Source organism: Vombatus ursinus, unplaced genomic scaffold, assembly GCF_900497805.2.
Source record: "Vombatus ursinus unplaced genomic scaffold, bare-nosed wombat genome assembly UNPS02003292.1, whole genome shotgun sequence".
In the NCBI taxonomy this organism is placed as follows: domain Eukaryota; kingdom Metazoa; phylum Chordata; class Mammalia; order Diprotodontia; family Vombatidae; genus Vombatus; species Vombatus ursinus.
In genome coordinates this window covers 8,953,631-8,963,059 of record NW_020943070.1, presented here as the reverse complement: position 1 = coordinate 8,963,059, position 9,429 = coordinate 8,953,631, and the positions used below count along the sequence as shown (strand labels likewise).

The 9,429-nt window shown below is 42.4% G+C and overlaps 1 protein-coding gene across 1 annotated transcript; it reads left to right on the top strand.

Moving 5' to 3' along the window:
• Positions 1-5,999: 5,999 nt before the first annotated feature.
• On the top strand, positions 6,000-7,045 carry ASCL4 (achaete-scute family bHLH transcription factor 4). The gene has a single exon (XM_027870987.1). It carries the CDS (start codon positions 6,000-6,002, stop codon positions 6,552-6,554), a length of 555 nt encoding a protein of 184 aa, XP_027726788.1. The 3' UTR covers positions 6,555-7,045.
• Positions 7,046-9,429: the final 2,384 nt, after the last annotated feature.

Genomic DNA, 9,429 nt, shown 5'->3' with positions numbered 1-9,429 from the left:
GTAATAGCAGTATTACAAAGATGATCAACTATGAAAGGCTTAGCTACTCTGATCAAGATAATGATGTAAGATAATTCCAAGGACTCGTGATAAAAAAAAAAAATGCTATCCATCTCCAGAGAGAGAACTGATGAACTGATTGCACATTAAAACATGATTTTTAAACTTTACTTTTCTTCCTTTTTTTTGCAACATAGGTAATATGGAAATATATTTTGCATGATTTCACGTGTATAATTGATATTGTATTGCTTGCCATCTCTGTGGATAGGGGAGAGATGGGAGGGAAGGAGAGAATTCAGACTCAAAATTTTTTTTTAAAAAATGTTAAAAATAAATAACTAATAAATTTTTTTTAAAATTTCCAAATCTGTAACTCTGTGATCCTCTGTTTCTGTGAACATATACAAAGATAGGTATACACAAAATAGAAAGTGGTTGAGGCAGAAGAGAGAAACAAAATAGGAAAATTTTAGCAGGGAGAGGACACTTGTTAGTGGAAGGATCAGAGAAGGCTTCATGAAGAAATGCCCAGCCTGGACTAAGTTTTAAAAGAAAAGGATTCTGAGGGAACAGGAGTGGGGAGCAGTATGGTGTCATGGAAAGCACATTGGGTCCAGAGCCAGAAGATGTGGGGCTGAATCTTGATTCCACCCCTCACTCCCGATGTGGCCCTGGGCATGTCAGTCATACGCAGATAAAAGGTGCATGTGATTGGAAGAGGATTATTTTTATTGCCCTATCATGCAAATTTAAGGCAAATCCCTCCCTTGGCGAGATTAACATGTGGATGTCAGAGGCATGCACAGGCTTACCTTAAACATGAAATTGGTTCATTGGATACTCCGTAGATAACCAAGCGAATGTTATCACTAACATAACAGTTGTAGGTTTCCGTAGCACTTAAAAGATTTTCTTTTCAACAAGATGTATCTGACACGTCTAACTATGATTATTATGCTGCACAGTAATTAGGAGAACCAGTCAGCAGCACGTATCATGGACTATAATATCATTTAATTTTTTTAAGTTTTATTGTCACCTTTTGTTTTTGTTTTTACAGCTCATTCGTTTCCCGGTATGCTGCCCATTCCCAACTCAGTCCTTCCTTGTCAAGTCAACAAGTATTGATTGTTGTTTAGTCGTTGTATCTTAACTCTTCATGTTTTCTTGGCAAATATACTGAAATGGTTTGCCCTTTTCTTCTCTAGCTCATTTTACAGATGAGGAAACTGAGATAAATGGGGTTAAATGACTTGCCTAGGGTCACTAGTAAGTGTCTAAGGCTGGATTTGAACTCAGGAAGACTCGTCTTCCTGACTCTAAGCCTGGCACTCTATCCACTGCGTCACCTACCTACCACAAGCATTGATTAAGCACCTGCTGTGTGCCAAGCACTATGCTAAGCATGGGGATACAAAGAAAGGCTAAAGACAGTCCCACCTCTCAAGAAGCTCACAGTCTAATGTGGGAGACTATATGTCTGTATGTGTTCAGACAGGATATATAGAAAACAGAGATAACCATAGAAGGTAGGCATTACCCTTAAGAAGGACTGGGAAAGGTTTCTGGCAGAAGGTTGGGGCTTTGGCTCATCCACATCCACATCTCTCCAACAGGAAGGCAGTGAAGCCAAGAGGCAGAGAAAAGGAGAGAGAGCATTCCAGGCATGGGGGCGGCAGCCAGTGAAAATGCATCGAGTCAAGAGATTGGAGTGTCTTGTAAAAAGGAAAATTACTTAAGCAAAACCTTTTGACAAAATGACCATGACTGATAGTGTTTCTTCCCTTTAGCTTCCCACTTCTCTACTCAGAGATGAGAAGTATGTTTCCATTATCTGTCCTCTGGGACCAAGATTGGTCCTTGCAATTAAGTCAAGGTCAGCTGTCCCTTAGTGTTGTTTTTATTTACATTATTGTTAGTCATTGTTCTCCTGGTTCTATTTGTTTTGCTGTCCATCAGTTAATAGGATTCCTCCCATGCTTCTCTGAATTCCTTATTTTGGTTGTTTCGTATGGGACAATCATTTTTCTGTCGCATTCATGTACCACAATCTGTTTAGCTGTCCCTAGTTGATGGGCAACTGGTTTATTTCTAGTTCATTGCAACTACAAAGAGTATTGTGAATATTTTAGTGTATGTGGAGCTTCTTTGTCTTTTACCTCCTTGGAGTATATACCTAAGCAGTGGGATCTTTGGAAGAGTATGAATATTAGTCATCTTTTTTTTTTTTGAAATCACAGTTACAAATTGCATTCTAGTATGGTTAGAACAATTCACAACTCCACCAACTATGTATTAGTGTGTCTGTCTTTCCACATCCCTCCAACATTGACTATTTCCATATTTTGTCATCTTGGCCATTTTGCTAAAGTGTGAAGTGAAACCTCAGAGTTTTTATTTCCATTTTTCTTATTAGTGATTTGGAGAAATCTTTCAAATGGTTGTTAATAGTTTGACAATCCTCTGAGAAGTGTTTGTTCATATCTATTGACTACTTATCTACTAGATAAGTGTTCTTGGTCTTATATATTTGCATAGCAGATAAGATCAAATAAGACAATATTTGTAAAGTGCACATAACAGTACCTGCCTGACACATAGTAGGCACTTAATAAATCCTGTTCCCTTCCCTTTGTTTCCCTTTATCTCTGAGGATTTCAAATGCAGTACTTCAAGTAGAGATTTCAGATTATAAAACTGAACATGAACAAAGTAAAAGAATAGGAAGAAAAAACAACATTAGAAGATCTTGAGTGGCTAGGAAGGCTAAGGATAGGATATGGCTCTGTGATTTCATTAACTTTATGTTCTATTATACTTTTTTTGGGGGGGGGCTAGGCAATGGGGTTAAGTGACTTGCCCAGGGTCACACAGCTAGTAAGTGCTATGTGTCTGAGGCTGGATTTGAACTCAGGTCCTTCTGAATCCAGGGCTGGTGTTCTATCCACTGCACTACCTAGCTACCCCTCTATTCTACTTTTTAATAAAAATATTTAAAGTATTTATTTTTAAAGTATTTTATTTTTTCCAATTACATGTAAAAAATTTTTTTATCATTTTTTAAAAAAATTTTGAATTCTAAATTCTCTCCCTTACTTGCCCCCTCACTCCTTAATTTAAAAAAGTATTTCCAATTACATTTTAATCTGGTGTTTGACACTTCTGGTGCGGAGAGCTTCTGGATAAGGAAACCTCTTCTGCTGATGAAGGTTGGCATCTTCTCTGCAATGTATCATCTGGGGAGCTGCCCAGGGCATGGAGAGGTTATGGTGAACATGGAGGCACTGGAAATCCAGGCAGAGGGTTCTGAAGCTTAAGTCCCTGTAAGACACTGAAATTTTCTGAGATGTGTCTCATATGTTTTTAGAGTCAGAGGACCTGGGATTGAATCTGGGATGTGCCACTACTACTTGTGTGACCTCAGGTAAATCACCTAATCTAACTGGGCCTTCATTTTCCTTATCTGTAAAATAAACCCTTTGGGTCAAATGACTTTCTAGATGCCAGTAGGTGACCCTGTGATCCTATGCCTGTCTCCTAGACTCCTGATGTTTGCCAGGACCAATCTCAGGGTAAGTTAGATCATAAAAAGGTGACTAACCTGTAACTGAAAGGGATAATTATTTCCCTTTCATTTGCCTTTCTGGAAGAATTTTTCAGTAGCTTCAGGCAGCTCCTCGAGAGTAAACAGTGAAATACAGGACGTGAGCAGGAGCATGTTGGGGCCACACCATGAATGTGACCTACAAGCAGAAAGTCCATGTACAAAGTTAGGGGGCACGTGGCCCCCGTTGGTTTTTCTGATAGATTTGTGAAGTTGAAAATGTTTGAGAAGTGTGAAACACACACACACACACACACACACACACACACACACACACACACACACACATCCCTGGACACTGATGATACAATTAAGCTTTACAGGACTTTCATCTTCAAAAGCCTTCGCTTACACGAATAGACTAATTAGTCATTTTGGGTTGTGTGGCAAAAAGTCAACTCTTCAAAGTCAGCCTTGGTTCTCCCTGGAACTGGGACTCCCAGCCTTTCAAGTAGAGCATTTTCACCCCCAAGGGGAAAATAAATTATCTGCATGTGTGTGTGTGTGTGTGTGTGTGTGTGTGTGTGTGTGTGTGTGTGTGCACGCGCGCGCGCGCAATTAGGGTCAGTGTGTTTAAACACTGAAAAGAAAGGAAATAGCTCCCTGTGCTCTATGGAAGGATGGGGTCCTTGGATTCTGGGTGGGATTACAGGAGGTTGGAGGAACTTCACTTAGAGATGTTTACAGTAAGCACGGGGGAACTGGGGCGGCATTTGTTACAGTGGGACCTTTTGATGATTTTCCTTCCACTCCCCCTTTTTCTTTCCTCTCTCATTTTCTCTTTTTTTTTGCTTCATCTTTCTCTCTTGTTTTCTTTCTCTTTGTCCCATTTTTCTCTTTTCTTTCTCTCATTTTCTTGTTTTTTTCTTTCTTTCCTCTCATTTTCTCTTTCTTTTCCTTTCTTTTGCTTTATCTGTCTCTCATTTTCTTTCTCTCTTGTCTCATTCTTTTTCTCTTTTTTCTTTTTCTCAGTTTCTTGGTTTTTTTTCTTTCTCTCCTCTTCCTCCCTCTCTTCCTTCCTTAAATCTAGAAAGTCATTTGACCCATAGCTCATTTTACAGATAAGGAAAAAGAAGTTTCACTTAGATTAAGTGATTTGCCTCAGGTCACATAGGTAGTAAAGCCAGAGACCAGATTCAATCCTGGGTCCTCTGACTCAACGAATCTCTCCAGAAACATAGCAGTTACATTCTCAGAAAACTTCAGTATCTTATAGGGACTTGAGCTTCACAACTTTTCCTTCCTTCCTTCCTTTTTTTCTTCCTTCCTTCCTCCCTTCCCTTCTTTCTCTTTCTTTCTTTCCTTCTTTCTTTCTTTCTTTCTTTCTTTCTTTCTTTCTTTCTTTCTTTCTTTCTTTCTTTCTTTTTCTTTCTTTTTTTCTTCCTTCCTTCCTTCCTTCCTTCCTTCCTTCCTTCCTTCCTTCCTTCCTTCCTTCCTTCCTTAATTGACAGTACGTCTGGAAGAAAAGGAAGAGAATTCCTATTTGTAATCATAGCAAAAAAAAAAAGTTTTCCTGTCCCCTTTAAACCTGACTAATTGGGAATAGATTTCATACATGCAGTCACTGCTAAAATGTATCTTCTGCCCCCTCTAAACTGGACAAATTAGGCCTGGATTTCTGAGGTTGAAGAGGGAGGCCTGGCTCCCGTTTCCCCCCGGGGTCCTCCTGGGTTTGACACACCTTACAACCACAAGAGAGCACTCTTTCCTTTGATGATTCCCCTCCCCCCCCTCCACCTCCCTGGGAATGAAAGAGCGAGTTTTAAGTTTGCAAACAGTCTAAGAGCTCTTCCCATTAGCCCCGAACACCAGAAACCACAAAGGCTCCAGTTGGGTTTTGATTTTCAAGGAGAAAAGCCTCCGGTGAACTCTTTCTCGGCCTGACAGCAGATCCTTGGGTTCCTGGGCGGGGCTCTCCCAAACCCGAACATTCCTGTGCGCTTTGCGAGCTACTCATCTCCTGAAGACCTCGACTCGGTGGGTTATAATAATTGAAAAGCATTGGTAGCTTGGGAAGATTACTTTGTGTTGGGTGTGAGCTGGCATTTCCAGGCTAACGGACAGAATGTAGGAGACCCTTTGTTATCTTTTCAAATAAGAAGATCAGAGTGGGGGAAAGGTGGGTTTAAAGTATGGATTAGTGGTCCTGAAAACCTTGCCTACCAACTCAGCTCAGATCCTTATATAAAGACCTCAGAGTACAGTGAATTTTTTAAGTCATGGAAAGTTGCCTTGAAACCTCCATGGGCACCTGAGTTTGCTGATTCCTGCCTGGACCCCAGCTCTTCACCTAAGACAGACTAGGAAATAGCGGTCTTGCTTTAGGTCTCTGCAGATAATCTACTCCTGCTTGGAAATCAGTCCCTTTGGTGATTCATTTTTTCAGCAAATAATGGAGAGCAGTAAGTCTGATGGCACCCTGAAAAGAATACCATGCCACTTCACTGCCACATCCACGACCACGCCAGGGAATCATACCAGACTGTCTCTGAGAGAACCTTTCCATGTCTCCTTCCACCTAGACGGTGCTTACTGGGACCGGGCCTACTACAGGGGCTGCTCGGGAAGATTCGCCTGCTTTCCTCTGCCGGGACAGCTCGGAGTGTTAGATTGTGCCTTCGAACCAGCCTTCATCCAAAAGCGGAACGAGCGGGAAAGGCAAAGAGTGCGCTGCGTGAACGAGGGATACGCTCGCCTCCGGGACCACCTGCCCCGGGAGCTGGTGGAGAAGCGCCTCAGCAAGGTGGAGACCCTCCGAGCTGCCATCGGCTACATCAAACATCTCCAGAATCTGCTCGACTCTCATTCTTTGGGAGCTTGCAGTAAGACCAAAGACAGCCCAGCCATGCCCAGCGCTGACCCAAGACCAGAGTGCAACAGCGATGGAGAATCCAAGGCCTCCCCAGCCTCTTCTCCATACAGCGAGTGTGAGGAGGTCTGCTGCTAGGAAGCATCATCTTGGGGGAAGGGCGTTATTTTCTGGACTGCTTTAAATATTTTCCTACCTATTTGTCAAAAACTCATCCGAGGAGTTTCCATTTTGGTGGTCAAGATATTCGGGAGGAAAAAAGAAATGACTGCTTCAGTGGGGGGAAAAAGGTATTTTTGTTCTTTTGCTCTAAGGGGTTTCCCCCCTTAAACAGTTATATGCCAGCAACTAAAAGGGACTTTTAAAGTAGTATCTTTTCCTGTACATCTTTCTCTGAAAAGCATGAGGGTAAGAAAGCAGGTACATTCCTGTTAACTTAACATCCTAGGATAGTAAGGGGTGGGAGAAAAGAATTGGAAAACAGGGTAGGAAAGAAAAAAGACAGGCTGCCAACAGAATCCTAGAATACAGTCATTATTCTAGACACTTTAAAGAAACTAACATCTCGAATTTCCATCCATAAGAGACGATGGTAAATTATAGAGAGAGATGTATAGGTCAATGGATGGATGATGAAAATAGGGAATCCTTAAAAGGACAAAGCTTGCCTCAACCATTCTCTTTGCAAATTAGGTTAGAACTCTAATGGACTCCTGGCTTTCGGTGACTGTGATCTAAAGCTGACAGCCCAGAGCTAATTTGCCAGAGTCGGCATTGGATAAATACTGTTGATGAGCTGGGTGGGAAGTCTTTCTACCAGCTGCCTGTCTGGATCCTGCTTGGTGAAATGTCTAGCCCTTGGGAATTTTGCAGCATTGAACAGAAAATAAAACATCTTAGAATGTTAATGATCTCTTTGAGGGATGGGATGTTTGGAGATGGGGGAGAAAATCAAAATGCATTTGAAACTTTCCTTCCCTCCATCTCTTTTTATCACCGTTCTCCCCTTCCTCTGGGGAGGTGTCACCTTTCACGTTCTTCTCTGGATGATCTCTCCCTGTCCCTCTAACTTTTGGCTAAATTAAAACTTGCCCCACAGTAACCCACTGGAGATAATTGGATGTGACTTTTTGATGGCTGTGCTGTGCGGGGGAATAGAAGGAAAAGTTTGGTGAGACAGAGTGGCAGGGGAAGGGAGAGGGGACATATTTCCAAGTTTCTCTTTTCATGAAGACTCAGTGAAACTATCCACTATATCTTACTTAAAATGAGCAGCAGAAATTTAGAACTGAGAATAACCAACCAGAGGCAGCTTCATACTGTAGAAAGAAAGCTGGGTTAAAGTCCTTGTCCTGCTACTTAAAGCTGTGTGTCTTCTCAGCCAAGGGCCTCAGGGGGTTCAGTGAAGGGTCTTTGAATCTGTAAAAGGAGAGTGCTGGATTAGAGCAGGGGGTTCTTCACCATGAACTTCAAAAAAAATGATAACTATTCCATTGGAACCGATTTCCTTTGTAATCACATGTATTTTGTTTTATGAATTTAAAAACATGATTCTGAGGAAAGGTTCAAAGACTTCATCAGACAGAGTGTCACAGGGGTCCAAGACACAAATGAGAAGATCCCCCACACCATGGGGTCTAGAAGGTCCCCTCCTGGCTCTGAATCCTCATGCTACTATGTCAGTTTCCACTGAGAAGTGAAGTCAGTTTCCCACCTCCAACTTTGTTTCCTGATGCTTCCATAATGGCAGTGATTGCTTGTGGAAGGAGTACTATGATGGGGTCCCACAGAGAGTCAAGGCTGCTTACAGATCTTTTCTCCATAGCCTGGTTTTCTCAGGTTATTAGAATACCTGACCAGGGAACAGTCTAACACTTACCTAATTTGAGGGGGGTGAGAGGGAGGGAGGGGGAGAGACAAAGAGAGAGTGAGGGAGGGGAGAGGCGTAGGAGGAGAAAGAGGGGAGAAGGAGGGAGGAAAAGAGGAAGGGGGAGAGAGAGAGAGAGAGAGAAAGAAGAAGAGGAGGAGGAGGAGAGAAGGAGGGGGAAGGAGGTAGGAAGGAAAAAGAGAAAGATGGTAAACAAGGGAAGGAGAGAGGGAGAAGGAGATGGTAAGGAAGGGAAAGAGGGAAAGAAAGAGAGGAAAAACTGGAGAGATATATGTGTGTATACATATATATATATACATATATATATATGTATATATATACATATATAATAGAGAGAGACCCAGTGATTTGTCTATAGTTACAGCAAAGCCAGCCTAGCCAAAAAGGGTGATGAGTGTAGGGGCAACAACATCTATCAAAGACTATGTTACTGAATTATAGAGGGGCTGCTATCTGCAGCAGAGGAGAGATCAAATGATTGTAAACCTAGAGGTAGAAGGGTCCTCAGAGACCATCTAGTCCAATCTCCTAATTTTACAAATGAGGAAACTGAGTCTGAGAGGAAAAGTGACTTGGCCAAGGTAATAGGTAGTAAGCTTCAGGGGCAGGATTTGAACCCAGGGTCTGTAGCTCCAGAGCCAGTGCTATTGCCCAAGGTCACATAGGTAGTCTGGGGCAGAGCCAGGATTTGAACTTCAGACTCATCCTAACAGGTGTTGGACTATTGCCATGGTAGTCAGTCATACAGCATTTGTTCCATGCCTAAGAGGTTCCTGGATTCAGAGGCTGAGGCCCTTGGTACAGGTCTTAGCTTTGGCCCTATCTGTGTGACCTTGGGCAAGTCCCTTCAACTTTCTGGGCCTCAGTTTCCTCCTCTGTGAAAGGAGGAGTTGGCCTCAATGCCCTCAGAGTTCCCTTCCAGCTTTAAATCTGTGACCCTGAGTCTGTGGCGTTGTGGATTGGAAGGAGTGAGAGTGGGGCACTGAGTTCACGTTCTACCAGATGCGTCTTATGTTCACTGCTGCCTCGCTTGTGTCTTTCTACTGCCTAGCACGCAGCAGGGGCTTAATAAATGCTTGTTGATTGATAGACTACTAACAAGCCGGGTTGTGATGGCTCTCATTA

Bases quoted from the DNA above. Each gene is read 5' to 3' on its own strand.
- ASCL4 (XM_027870987.1), top strand. From the start codon at position 6,000: ATGGAGAGCAGTAAGTCTGATGGCACCCTGAAAAGAATACCATGCCAC.